The sequence below is a fragment of the Podarcis erhardii genome (genome assembly GCF_964252035.2).
Source record: "Podarcis erhardii genome assembly, chromosome: 3".
Taxonomy (NCBI): Eukaryota; Metazoa; Chordata; class Lepidosauria; order Squamata; family Lacertidae; genus Podarcis; species Podarcis erhardii.
The window spans coordinates 69,924,648-69,939,457 of NC_138507.1; the positions used below are offsets into that span (position 1 = coordinate 69,924,648).

Below are 14,810 nucleotides of genomic sequence, written 5' to 3' on the forward strand. Positions count from 1 at the left end.
TTAAGCAATGCAGTTATTAATGTTATTACAAACGTTCAAAAAACGCAGTGGCAAATGATAAAACAATAACGGAATCTTCCTTTCGCGATGAAAATAAAGGAATCGCATTGAGGCAGCACCAGGCCGAGGCCTGAAAGCCGCATCCTTTGACCCGAAGCGACTGCCTCCGCTCCCGTATAGCGGGGTGGACAGGCTCGGCTGCGATGCCCCGCCGCGCGGAGGGGCAAAAGCGCTCTGCACGTGCTCAGAGGCGCGGCTCGCCTTTGGCCCTCCTCGCGTGACACCGAGCGAGAGACCCCGACACGGGGAAGAGGAGGAGGAGGAGGGGGTCGAGGCGGAGTTGCGGGTGGGGAGGGGGCGGCGAGAGAAAGAGAGAGAAGCAAGGAACATGTTGGGTCATGTGGCTGCGTCACGTGAAAGGGGAGTCAGGCCCAGCAGCAGCAGCAGCAGCAGGACCGAGAGACAGAGACACAGACAGACTCTGGACTCCGGGCTGGTTGGGGAGGAGCAACGGCAGGCAGACGGGGCTGGCGGGGCGGAAGCCACACAGGACGAGCTCTAGTGGCTGCCGCCGGCGCTGCCTGTTTAGTCTGCTGCGCCCTGGACGGAGGTAAGGAATTGGCCTGTCTGTGTGTGTGTGTGTGTGTGTGTGTGTGTGTCCCATTTTCTTTTAACTGCATCCCCCCACCCTATTAGCTGCTATGTGGACACTGGATCCCTCTCTCTCTTTTCTTTCTGCTTCTCTCTCCCCCCTCCTCCAATTGCATTCCCTCCTGGCGGTATGATTCTCCCTTCCCCGCGGGAGGAGGATGCAGGATCTCTGTGTATGGGCGGGAGAACCTCGCCAGGGCTGATGTTGGTGCCTATAAAATCCTGCCCATCTCCCCTCCATGTCAGATCAGATGCTCCGGCTGCTTGTGAATGTTGAGGTATTTTGTTTGTTTTTCCTCTCGCGATGGAGCAGGGCTGCTTCTCGCTCGGCAAGAGATTTCGTGTGGCTTTATTTTCATTTCCTCTATTATATTCATTATTATTATTATTATTATTTTAAAAAGGAGAGGGTGGGGGAGAAGAGCGTGGGACCTCTGAAAGCAGCAAAAAAACAGGCTGCCCAGAGGTGTGGGGGTGGAGGCGATTGGGGTCGGGGTGGTGGCTGTGGCGGGTGGGTGGGTGAGTGGGAAGGTGGCTGTGTGTTGTTGTGTCATGCAAGGAGCCAGGTGGCTTCTGGTTTGTGGTTCTTTTGTTCTGATGGACCACCTGATTTTGCCCCCCCTTCAGGGTGCGCTGTTTTTGTCTACAGTCTTGCCTGCCAACTAGCCAGCCATCCAGGAGGCTATGTAGGAAAGGAGGCAGTGACTGGAATGGAGCCTTTTGTTTTGCTTGTGGTGTAGGTTTGCAGCAAAACCACCCCTCTTTCCTCTTCTCAAACCTCTTCCTTGTGCTTCCTTCCTATATGTCACACCATTGAAGGAATTTTGATTTTCTGAACCTTCCTGTGTAATATAGCTTGCTGGATGGAATATACAGCATTGCTAGAGATGGACCTGCCAGTAGCTGCCAGCTTTAAGGACAGAAGAAAGGAGGAGAAACAGCATTAGTTGTTGTCTGAAAAATACTGATGTCATTTACCTGTAGTGCTGGACTTATGGTTAAGTCAGTAGTGGACTTATGATTAAGTCTTGTTTTGATCTGGATGTTTTTGCTACCGTGTTTCTCTTCTTACAAATGATGCTAATTTCTGCACAATTTGAAGATGGGATCACTAAACCTTTTACCTAAAAACTTAGGAGATAGGGAACAAGTAATCAATAAGGTCCTGAGAAGGAGATTCTGTGAGCTTTCTCTGCTGCTACAACTAATCAGACAGTGTGATAACTTTCTCAGCTCTAGGTTAATAGGCAATATCTCCAGCCCTGCCATTTTCTTTCTAATGCTTGTTTATTTCAAATAAAAAGGAGAGTTGGTGATGGACTTGCCAGGTTACACCTCACCATAGCTGGTACATATAACTGTGTTTAGTTATTTTTGCAAAGTGCAGGAATAGTTTTGACTAGGTAGGCAATAGAATGTAAAGGGTCATCTGATGAGAACTGTTGGCCATACAACTGTATGTTATGCAGCCTGTTTCACTGGCAGGTCCATTTTATCATGCTGAAATTTGTCTGCCCAAGGCTTCCCTTTCTTAAGCCACATGCTGTGCTCTCAAATGAGAGGCTTTGGTGTTTGTATTCTGATGGGGTTTGCAACATCAGAAACCAGACACTGGCAAAATTAGTTTTAAATGCCAGCCTTTGCAAGACAAGTTTGTGAAGCGGAAGATGCTGAACTAAAAGCTCCTCATTCTCCCCCATCCCTCCCACTTAATCAGATTTAAATGGATGGTATCAAAATAAGAAAAGTAGCCCTATCATTTAGCATAGTATGGTTGCAAGCTCTGAAAATTATTTCATGTTCACGATTCTTCTGATGAGGTTCCTAGAGTTTTTCTAGTTTTACTAATATTTTGTTTATATTGATCTTTTCTTTAAATAAAAATGATTTTAAAAATAAGATTAGGTTTATTCATCATAGTTTTGCATACACTCCAGCCGAGAACTAGAATAGCATATTGATTAAGAACCAGCTGTGTGCTAGGACAGTCCCAGTTCACATCTCACCTCTGCTATGAACATAGTAGACAGCCAAGCTACATTTCAGGCTCAGTGTGCTGTCTGTGTTATAATAATACTGGTGCATGATACAGGGCTGTTGTTCACTGAGCTAGAAAATGTGCTATTTAAATATATTAGTATTATAGTAGTAATAATAATGACTGCATTATTATTGATGTAGATCGGGGTTTCCCAAAGTTGGGTCTCCAGCTGTTTTTGGACTACAGTTCCCATCATTCCTGACCACTGGTCCTGCTAGGGGATGATGGGAGTTGTAGTCCAACAACAACTGGAGACCCAACTTTGGAAAACCCCAATCTAGAAAGATAGAGAAAGAGGGAATTGTGGGAATATTTACTGCATTGAGCCCTAGGTATAATGTCCTAAGTAAAATCGTAAGAGGGTGACCGTGTAGCCACAACAAAATGGGACAGAGAACTTCTCTGCTGTAAAGGATTAGGTAGAAGACAATTAATGTGCTGTTGGGACAAGGTGGGTTGTGGGTGGCAATATTGCAATCTAGACCCAGAGGGTATATTTTCCATGAGATTAGTGGGTGGAGTTGGAGAAAGTGGAACTTGAAGTGTGGCAAGCAGGACATACTACCCTTTGAATAGGCAAAGGCAGAAAGCAAGGCTTCTGGTATGTAGAAGCAGACCTGGCCAATGCAGAGGTATCATCCTGCCCACCAACTGCAGAAGCTGATGTTGCACACTTCTGTTCTCCCACACGAGAAGAGGTATCTGAGGCCTAAACACACACGAACCTTAGTAGTTCTGTAGGCTGTGTCCCAGCCTCACAACACAGTGTTCTTGGTTTAAGTCCATGGCATGCTATGATTGTATCCAGTGTATTGAAAACTGGAAGTGAGTGTTCCGGTTTGCGAACTTTTTTTGGAAGCCAAATGTCTGGCGCAGCTTCCGCTATTGTTTCCAGCATGCCTGCGCAATTGGAAACCAATTGAAAGTCGTGCCTTGGTTTCCGAATGTTTCGGAAGTCGAACGAACTTCCAGAACGGATTCTGTTTGACTTCCAAGGTATGACTGTAATGTATGCACTGCACTGATTAGCAGCTGCTGCTTCTCTCCCAGCCTTATCTGAGAAGCTTGGGATTGAACCTGAGACCTTCTTCATGCAAAGCAGGTGTCCTACCACCATGCTGTGGCCCCTTGCATTGTTTGTGAAGAGCTCATCGAGAGCCGATTCCTGTTCGTTTTCTTCAAGCAAGGCATAGCAACCTTTGATTTGCCAAATGAAGGGCCAGTATGTGTTAGCAAGTAGTTCCTTGGAAGCTATTAAATTGCCCCAGTGGCAGCACATCCTTCTGAGCTTGCCATATTAAACTAGTGACTTATTGCAAATGTTGAGCAAACTCACAGCGATGCAAATTGAAGTGAACTTCATGTGGCCAACACCATAATCTGCTCACAGGGCAGCCTAACCAGTTGGCTAGGTAATAAATCTGCCCCCCTTTTTTGCCCTGAATCTGTTTTGCTATTCAGGAAAAGGGTTGAAATCTTGCAAAATATCAGAATTCATGGGTCCAGTAAAAAAAGTAAAAAAATTACAACTTAACTTATTCTCTGTCACCGTTATGATGGGCAATCTTCACTTCATAAATGCTGCGTAGAGCAATTTTCAATTGAGTGATTCAGAAAATAATTGGTATGTACGAATCAACTTTTGTGGAAGGCAACTGTCAAACACCTAGAAGAGTGAGTAATAGTTACTATTAACTTTCTTATATGTGATTCTACATAGCCTTATATGTTGAGCAGCTTTAAAAATGAAATGGAGAATATTTATGGGATGTGGAGAGAGCTCTGTAATTTAGATAGAGTTTGCTTAACTTACACCATCCTTCCTCAACCTGGTACTCTCCAGATACATTGAACCTTGGCATCAGTCATCACTAGGCATTGACCATGTTGACTAATGAGAACTGTAGTCCAAAACAAGAGGACGCAAGAGCAGGGGAGACTGGTTTAAAGGATGTAAAGTCCTGTAAGAGGGCAGCGTTGTGTGCCTCACCAGTACTTTAATTTATCTCTTATATACAAACCTATGTTATACTGAGTCAAACCACTGCCTTTCTCATTCAGTACCATATACATTGATTGGCAGTGTAAAGGTCCTTGCTTTTGCAGCTTTGGGACTAAGTGGTTTGATCACACTGCCCTGGTGGGGAAGAGCTGCAGCTCAGTAGTAGAGCATCTTCATGTACAGAAGGTCTGAGGTTCAACCCCTGGCACCTCGGGGCAGGACTGGGAAAGACCCTTGTCTGTAACCCTAAAGGCTGTGGCCAGTCAGTGCAGACTGAGGTGGGAAACCTAAGGCTGTGGACCAAATATGGCCCCCAGGTCTCTCTCTCTGGCCCTCAGGACTCTCCCCAGGGGAGGTTCTGTGGCACAAATATAAATCCTTGCGCTGACAGAACTACTTACTTGAATACCACCTATGGGCTCCAGTTCAACCTGGAAATAAGCTCAGTGAACTCAGTGTGACTTGCTTCTTCTGAGTGGACTTGCCGATGAGTAGATAATGCCCTGAAAATTGTCTTTTCATTTCCATTTTTGGTTTCTAATGGCCCAATCCAAATAGCTTGCTGTGCCAACAAAACTGAGATACAGTGACTGCTACGCCAGGCCACAGTTCTGACCTGTGGTATGGCACCAACCCGAGAAGTTTCAAAAATTCAGTACTGTTCCAATAAGACCTTTAGTCCAGTGTGGAGTAAAAACACCGCACAAAGCCTTTCAGTTTAGTTTAGTTTAGTTTATTTTCATTTTTGTTTATTATTTACATCCTGCTTTTCTGTAGGAACAATTAAAGTTAACAATTAAAAGGATAAAAATACATCAAGGCAAGAATAAACAAAATTAAAACACTAAATCTGCTGCAAGCAGTAAAAATGACAACAGTGGAAAACATTCGGAAGAGAGCAGTTATTAAAAACTCAAATCTCTAGCTTATAGCAGGTTTAAAACTCTTTGAATAGAAGATCATGCATTAAGAATTAGGTTGAATGTTTATAAAGCACTTCCTAACCACTGAAAGACAGGCAGAGAGGGAGCCCAGCAGGTCTCCACTGAGAGGGCATTCCACAATATTGGTTCCTCACCTAATCTCGCTTGTGAACAGGACAGAGGACTGAAGGGGTGGGGAGAGTCAATACTGGGAAATGCAGTATTTGATAATGTCACATATAGCAATCCTAAGTTAGGAAAGCTGCACATGCAGGTTGGGTTTACTGCTCCTAGCGCACTGTTTTGTAGCTACATTTGAGCAAGCTGTTCTTTGTGTTATGGCAATTCAGCATCCTAAGAACGGGTGTCTGATCTTGTTACATTTCAGATTGTCTCTTCAGCTTTTATTGATAGCCCCAAGAGCCACAAACTTCATTTAAAAGTAAGATGAGAATGCTGTGGCACGTAACATATATGGCACCCATAGACTTAGTCATATTAAACTGAGAGCTTTTGATCAAATAGCTTTTATTTGATGAATATTATCCTTTTTAAACAGACCAGTCATTAATTTGAGGTATTAAATATGTATTTTATGCAAAACTCAATATCTCAAAGACAAAGTAGTTTGGTACTATCTTAAAGGCTAACAAATGTATTATGGCATAAGCACAGGAGCCAACAACATAAGCCATACCATATTTTTTAAACTGGTAATATATGGCAGGCGTGGGGAACAGCTTGCCCTCCAGATGTTGCTGAACTACAACTCTAATCACCTGCAGTAAAAATGGCCAGGTATGATGGGAGTTGTAGCTCAGCAACATCTGGATAGCCAGATGTTTCCCAACCTGTTCTATAAAATTATCTCTTTAGGGAAGCTTGCCTGGCACCCATATTTTCCTTTTGGTGCAAGGCCAATGTTGATCTCTCAGGCTTAAAAAATAATAAAACAATATCATTTTGAGACCTTGACTTTTCCTGCCTCTGTGGTACCCCCGCATAACACAGAAATAATTTTAAGAGGTGTTTTAATAAATACAAACAGTCAAAAAATAATCAGTCTTGCTCATCAGTTTGCCCGTTTGCTGTTTCAAGGGGACAAGCCAGACTGCCTCAGTGCAAAGAGAATAAGTTAAACAAACCAGTCATTAAAGATGCCAACACTTTGATAATAGTGGGGAAATGTTTCAATCCCCTTGGGCATTCTCTAGCAGACTTGAAAGCTGCCATACCTAAAAAAGAAAGTTTCAAAGAGATTCTCCAGCATGAAACTGGAATTATTGTAAAATCTGCAAATGATCATCCTTAGCCATTACCCATGAGACTGACTCACTGCGAACACCTTTTTTAGGTGCCAGTGTACACTATTTGTGTTGCATTGCCCATTCATTACCAATTAGGAAAAGGCTGCTTGCTCTGATTTGATCTTCTGTTTCAGGGAGGGGGTTCAAATATATCCCCACATGCATCTGAAGAAAGTGGGAGGTGTCCATAGGGCGGCTTGGACTGGCTTTGCCTCCTACCAGTTACGTACCCCAGAGCTATGCTCCTTCTGGCTATGTGCACATTCAACGTACATGGATATAGGGCGGAGGCCGGAGCTCCGTAGTCGGCGGAGGGAGCGAGCGAGCAAGAACCCGGCCATGGCGTACGGCGGCCTCGCGGTGCCCATCACCGTCATGAGCGTGTTCTGGGCGGTGGTCGGCGGCGTCGTGCCGTGGTTTGTGCCTAAGGGGCCTAACCGGGGTGTTATTAACACAATGTTGGTGACATGTGCTGTCTGCTGCTACCTCTTCTGGCTGATTGCAATCCTGGCTCAGCTGAACCCTCTCTTTGGACCACAGTTAAAAAGTGAAGTAATTACATATCTAAGGTACCACTGGCCTTAACCGATGTGCTCTTCTACTGCAGTTTGTGAACTGGGATATGAAGAGATTTTCTTTATGTAAAGCCCTGTTGATCCAGATGCCTTCTAACGTACTTTGAATCCGACCACGTCTGCTCAATGCCTTACTGTTTGTTCTATTACAAGAAATGTTTGCCTAATCTTCTTGTTTTTTCACCTATGCAAGTGCCTGATACCTATGTTTCTACTCAGTACAATGTTGTGCTTGAATTTCAAGTATTATAAATAATATTCCATCCCTCTTCTCTGCACTGACAGTGGCTAGATGGAATTGATAATTGCCTCTGAGCATTTATTTGCCCTACCAATTTTTATACTAGACTGTCTACTGATCCAGTTTACAAGCACAGTCTGAATGCTGTGTCTGATAACTTTAAGAAATATGATTGTGTTCCTCAAATCTGAAATAAAATTCTTTTCTTCTTAAAAAAAAAAAAAACAAAAAAAAAAAAACGTACATGGATATATGCACACGTGTACCAACGTATGCATGTAGAATTCCACATGGGGGGCGGATTCTGATTAACCTAGAGGACACTCCCCCCCCCATGTGGAGGTGCTCTCTGTATGCACAGCTGTATGCACCTCCTGGTGGGCCAGAATTGGGCCAGAGGCTCCCCACTCCTGCACTATACCATACTGGCTGCTGTGTTTTGTATAAAATACACCAGCCAAGGACCTCACAGTCTGTGCATCTCACAAAGTACACTTCGGTCCACAAACAGTGTGTTAGTCTTTGCTGCAACAAACTGACGGAGCTACACCTCTAGAACATATCAAATATCTCTTTTTGGGATACTATAGAAACTGTGAAACAACTTACTGTTTAATAAACAAAATCTACTGATCACAATTTGAAGGAAAGACTGTCTTTTAATATTTGTTTCATTTCGTATGTTACAGTAACACACCAGAATCAAAATAGCCTCAAAAAGTGTGTCTTTAACTCTCAGCCCTAGCAATTAAAGGTTGCCCTCACTGATTAAAATTGATCTTAAAGCTTTAGCTGATTAATCCACTGATTAAACCAATTCAAGTTTGCAGTAGTCATTCAATTATTTGATATGAGAGAGAGAGAGGAAACAGGAGGACTGGCAGCAAGCGAGTCACTGGAAAACAGTTGGGTTTTCCTTACCTATTTCCGCATGTATTTCTCGCTGGGCCACTAGTTGTGGTGATGGGCTTCTACCTTTCTGCATCAGTCCAATACTGAAATAACAGAAAAAGCTGCATGAAGCAATGCAGAATGATATAATTGTAGAGTTGGAAGGGATCCTGAGGATCATCTAGTCTAACCCCCTGCAATCCAGGAGTATGCAGCTGTCCCATACAGGGATTGAACCTGTGACCTTGGTGTTATCAGCACCATGCTCTAACCAACTGAGCTATGTATGAACATAAGAAGCTGCCTTATACGGAGTCGGACCCATTGGTCTATCTAACTTGGCATTGCCTACACCAGGGACAGCCAACCTAGTGCCCTTCAGATGTTGTTGGACTAAAACTCCCATCATCCTTTACCATTGGTTATGCTGGCTGGGGTTGATGGGAATTATAGTCCAACAGTGTTTGGAGGGCATCCCATTAGCTACCCCTGGTTTACACTGACTGGCAGGAGCTGTCTGGGGACATTCCCAGCCCTATGTGGGATCGTCTTCTGTGTACAAGGCAGATGCTATGCAGCCGAGTTATGGTCCAAAATGGAACAAAGTAGCATGAGATGAAGTACGGAAGAACAGGAAAAGCTAACCGTTGTTGGCTATTCTGTCACCCTCTCTCCGTGGCCATTGCTTTTCCTTTAAAGGAGAGATGAGCATAGCTACTGGGAGAATTAGCTAGAGAAAGGAAAAAACTTTGCTGAGGAGCAGTAAGAGAAACAGGCGAGGAAGCAACAAACTCAGGGGTTCAGAAAACTGCCTGGGAGTAGTTACTCTTACCCCCAAATAACCCAGCTCCTGCTGCAGTGTTGACAAGAAGGACATGCATTTAAGAGTTAGTACTCCAGTTTGCTGGAGTTAATAATGGGCAACCCCTTTGGATAATGCGTTGTGTAGGAGGACGAGCCGCCAGCTTCAAAACTGCAAAGCTATTTTAAGAGTCTTTATTAAAATTGAACCATATTTCACTGGAATCCACTCCCTGGTCCTTCTGTTAAAATATCTCATTAGCACCAGTTTATCACTGAATTTTGAGCTTAATATAGTGACACACACACACACACACACACACACACACACACACACACATAGTAGGTGTCCCACTGTGAGAGTCCTGAATTGCTGGTGACCCCGTAATGAGTTGCGTGTGGGTTTTTACTGGTATGTGTGTTCAGATGAATGATTATGCTTTTGTTTTGTGGGGGTGGAAAGGCGAAGGATGATGTGTTTTGACATTTGCCGTGCGTTTTCTCGGTTGAGCAATTGCTTGACATGAGCCCTTTTCCCAGGAGCCGATGAGTCTAGCTCTCCTCGCAAGGAGACTTCTTGTCGATTGCTAGAGAATATAACTCTGATTCAGACTAAGCTCTCTGCTTCTGGTAGTGATGGAGCAATGTCTCAGGGGAATACACACACAAACTGCACGGGCTCAGGGGAATACACACACAAACTGCTCTCCAGGGTTCACACACACAAACTGCATGGGCAAATAAAGGGAAAAGTTGATCCTGAGTGCTGTGCATGCTCTCACACACCTGAGCTCTGTCTTACACGTTGGGAAGGCTGCAAATACACATTTCACTTTTTATATTTTCTAATTCAGACAGGGTGAACAGATGGGCAGCCAGCCATGGTTTTTGTTTTTGTTTTTTTTTAACACATCTCTCCTTGAGAGGTGCAGTGAGAGAGCTGTAGTGGTTAGAGAACTGGATTCAGACCTGGGAGACAAGCATTCAAATCCTCACTCAGCCATTAAGCTCACTGGGTGACGTTGTCCCAGTCTTTCAGTCCAGCCTAACTTCCAGGGTTGTTGTGAGGATAACAGTGGAGAGGATGGAGAACCATGTATGCCATCTTGAGATTCTGAGAGGAAAGGTGGGGTCGTAATGTAACATTAAATACCGTATTTTTCATCCCATAGGACGCACCTAGTTTTTTGGGGGGAAAATAAAGGAAAAATTTTTTTCCTTTATTTCCCCCCCAAAACCAGGTCGGGGAAAACGAACCAGGTCGGGGAACAGCGGGATGGCGGCGCTGCGCCTCCTTGCTGTCCCCCGAGCTTGTGGGGCTGGCCGATGTCTGTCCGGCGCGTGGGGCGCTCTGCTTCAGGGCGCCCCGCGCACCGGGCAGCAGGCTGCTATCCGCAGTGTAGGGAGCCCTGCGGGAACTCCCACAGGGCTCCAACACTTATTTATGCTTAACTCCTTATAACATTTCTACTAAAGCCTTATAATTTCATTCCAACATTTTTCTGACACTCATTAATTTTACAGTATTTCTATAAATAAACTTTAAACTTTTTCCAATCTTCTTCCACCGTCTCTTCTCCCTGGTCTCGGATTCTGCCAGTCATTTCCGTCAATTCCATATAGTCCATCAACCTGGTGATCTTCTGTCCGAGGCTCTTAACTCTTTTCCAAGTCCCTTCTGCAGGTCTTCTTCATATTTATACATGCACTTTACTTTGTCTTCTGCTGATCTTGTTCTTAATTTCCTTCCTTTGATGCTGAAGAGTAGATCTCGGGGAAGCTCTGACCCAGCAATGTTTTTATTCCTTCACGACAGGTCCGCCAAATCTCCGTAATTAAAACTAAAATCCAAAAGATATTTCAGGACGTGTTTCAAAATCCCTCCAAATCTGAAAGTCCCCACAACTCCAATCTCCTCCTGACCCAGGTCCAGGTCCCAAAGGTCAGTAAATCCCTGCATGAGGTGATCTATCCAACTTTCCTTCTCCAGTCCAAGCAGGGCTCCAATCCTCAAAATCTCACTTTCTCTGAATTCAATCATAGAAGGCAACAACTTATAGTCATCAAATTGCCTCTGTAAGGCTGGGGCTCTCTCCCTCTCCACTTGTATTACTTTAGGTTCAACAACAACAACTTTCTCCCTTGCCTTCTCCACAGTTTGCCATGTCAAAGTAGATTCCTGTATCGATTCCTGAATGGTTTCTGTATAGATGTTCACTTTTTGTCCCAAATTAGTCATTTTTTGTCCCAGGTTATCAATTTTGATAGTCATCAGATCCGTCTTCTTGTGGAGCTGTTCCAATGAATCACTTATCTTACATAATGCAATCACTAAGGCTTCTTCTGTCGACATTCTTAACCTATCCAAGGTCAATCCCTGGTTCTCACGGTTTTTTATCTTGCAGCTGGAGATTCCACCAGCTCAACTCTTGTAACAGTTTCAAAGGCTCCCTCTAGAGGGAAACAATTTCTATTTGTATCAATCCTTTTAAGCACAGTTCAAGCAATAAAATTAGTTTCAATTTTCAGTTACTTTTACTCCTTTTTAAACGCAGAAGGAGACAATGGAAACAATGTATTTCTCTTATTTAACTAGCTGTCAAGATACGTTTTATTCACAGTCAATGAACTTTCCCAAAACGTCAGTCTTACTAGCAGCCCGTTTCCAGGTTCAGAGCGGTGGTAATTTAACTTTCTTCACTCTCTCCTGCAGGCTTACGCGATCCCAAATTCTCCCCCCTCTTCTCCTGCTTCCAAGGGGGGTTTAATGATTTTAGCCGATGGAAGTTTAATCCTTTACAGAGGACTTTCCAAGACTTTAGCTTGCAAGCTCTTTGCTTCAATCTATTTACAAAAGGGGAAGGCAGACTTCCTGTTTGAAACCTCCCCGTTTCGGTGCCAAATTAAGATGTTTAAAAATCCAATTTTCCGTTCTACTCACGGGTAGTTGTTTAGGATCAAATTGTCCACAGGAAAAAGTCAGCGCTCTCCGGCAACAGTAGTGCAGCTTCACTCCGTGAAAGAAGCAGTCAATTCGAAGCACTGCGCGCTCACCCCACGTCGCTCCGGATCCCCGAAACCAGGTCTGCCCGCGAGTAGGGGAGGCGCAAAAGGTGCCAGCCGAATCCCACGTTCACAGGCTTTTCCCGCCTGTGATTTTTAGTGGGTCTCCGCCTTCGCCATGGTGGCCAGACCCTGATTTCCACGGAGCTGCCATTGTCGGAGGCGCCAACCCAGAAGTCTTGGTATTTCATTAGATTCTCAGAATCAGTGAGTACATAGTACATCACCTTTCTAGAGGTGTATCAGGCCACTGTTGTTCTGTAGGAGCATTCAAGCTGTGGGTCAGCTTGTTATGAGCTTAGACATATCATCGTTCTACCCGGACACTGAGGTCCAGCACCGAGGGCCTTCTGGCGGTTCCCTCACTGCGAGAAGCCAAGTTACAGGGAACCAGGTAGAGGGCCTTCTCGGTAGTGGCGCCCTCCCTGTGGAATGCCCTCTCACCAGATGTCAAAGAGAACAACAAAGACTCTCCTCCCTGGAAGAGAGGGGAGTGGTTGTGGGCGGGAGCCCGAGCACCGCCCCTAGCAGGGGGCATTAGCCCCCTGCCTCCACCTTACCTGGCTGGCGCCCACGCCCCCTGGTAGGCATCCAACCAGGTGCCACAGAGGGGGCATGTTCAGCAGCCTTTTGCTGCAGTGCCAGCCTCTCTCCCCGGCCTCATTCTTCGCCGTCGTCTCGTCGTGAGTCACCCACCCTCCACTCCCTTTGAGTTAGGGCTTAGGTCATTGGCCTTGCTATGGACCTTAGGTTGGTCACCCTGGTTGCCCAGGGGGCCTGGTAGGAGTTTTTCCATTTGGCATTAGGCTTTTTGGTTTTTTCGCCTACCTCGTAGCAATCGTCACAACTTTTGTGGTATTGGTGGGTAGGTTAGGCATTGGAATAATGTGTTGTGGTGTGTCGAAGTGCTAGGTGTGGCCATTGCCTATGCCTTCAATTTTTGGGTGTTCCGTTAAAAGAATCTGGCAGTCGTGTATTCTGTCCGATGCCTGCTTGGCGGGAGGCCATGGCACGACCCTTGGTGACATCAGGGGTGAGCCTATAGTTGGATTAGCATCAACAGGTGATCTACCACTGGTGAATAAACCCACTTGTTTTAGAGATCCAATGCCTAAGCCAATACCTTTTCACTGCTGTAACCAATAAAGTTGTGGCCTTTCCTTGCCCATTAACCTTAAATCACGTGTCCTCGTGTCTTCATTTCACATTGCGGGGGTCGGGTCCTCGAACCACAACTACCAGACTTTTAGAAGACATCTGAAGGCAGCCCTCTATAGGGAAGCTTTTAATGTTTGATGTATCACAGTATTTTAAGATTCTTTTGGAAGCCGCCCAGAGTGGCTGGGGAAGCCCAGCCAGATGGGCGGGGTATAAATAATAAAAAATTATTATTATTATTATTATTATTATTATTATTATTATTATTATAGACAGGGTTGCTGACTTATAAAAAGATGCTTAGTACATGAATTGCTTTTCTTTTGATGGGAAGCACTGAAATACAGTGGTGCCCCGCAAGACGAATGCCTCGCTAAACGAAAAACCCGCAAGACGAAAGGGTTTTCCGATTTTTAGCGGCTTCGCAAGCCGAATTTCCTTATGGGCTTGCTTCGCAAGACGAAAGCCCATAGGGAAATCTCCGGGGACAGCGGGGAAGCGCAGCGCGCCTTCTCCTCTGTTCCTGGACCTGTCCTGAAGGCTTGCGGTGGGAGGTCCGGGAACAGAGGAGAAGGCGCGCAGCGCTTCTCCTCTGTTCCCGGGGCTCGCGTTGGGAGGAGGGTTTTTCCTCCCCACCGCCAACATTCAGAACAGCATTCTGAATGTTGGCGGTGGGGAGGAAAGCCCTCCTCCCACCGCAAGCCTTCAGGACAGGTCCGGGAACAGAGGGGAAGGCGGCAGCGCTTCTCCTCTGTTCCCGGACCTGTCTTGAAGACTTGCAGTTGGAGGAAGGTTTTCCTCCCCACCGCCAACATTCAGAAGGCTGTTCTGAAGGCTGGCGGTGGGAAGAAAAGCCCTTCTCCCCCGCCAGCCTTCAGAAGAGTTCCCCGCAGGGCTCTCCAAGCTGCGGATAGCAGCCTGCTGCCCCTATCCACAGCTTGGAGAGCCCTGCGGGGAAGTCCCGCGGGGCTCCCCAAGCTGTGAATGTCTGCCCCGTGCGAGGGGCACTCTGCTTCAGAGCGCCCCTCGCGCCGGGCAACAGGCTGCTATCCGCAGTCTAGGCAGCCCTGCAGGAACTCTTCTGAAGGCTGGCGGCGGGAGAAGGGCTTTTCTTCCCACCGCCAGCCTTCAGAAGGCTGTTCTGAAGGCTGGCGGTG

General features: G+C 45.7%; 2 protein-coding genes across 5 annotated transcripts in view; both read left to right on the forward strand.

Annotated features, from left to right (window-relative positions):
* Positions 1-364: 364 nt before the first annotated feature.
* Positions 365-14,810, forward strand: part of TULP4 (TUB like protein 4) — a 110,312-nt gene continuing 95,866 nt past the window's right edge. For 3 of the 4 annotated variants that reach the window (XR_014154459.1, XM_081854297.1, XM_081854296.1), the window contains exon 1: positions 365-610. The gene's annotated coding sequence lies outside the window, so the exon portion shown is untranslated. Of the gene's footprint in view, positions 611-730; positions 930-14,810 lie in introns of those variants that run through there. The other variant, XM_081854298.1, reaches the window with a different exon arrangement.
* Positions 7,214-7,657, forward strand: LOC309338712 (V-type proton ATPase subunit e 1-like). The gene has a single exon (XM_081856027.1). It carries the CDS (start codon positions 7,264-7,266, stop codon positions 7,507-7,509), a length of 246 nt encoding a protein of 81 aa, XP_081712153.1. The 5' UTR covers positions 7,214-7,263; the 3' UTR covers positions 7,510-7,657.

Excerpts from the sequence above, each read along its gene's own strand:
- LOC309338712 (XM_081856027.1), top strand. The coding sequence starts at position 7,264 with ATGGCGTACGGCGGCCTCGCGGTGCCCATCACCGTCATGAGCGTGTTC.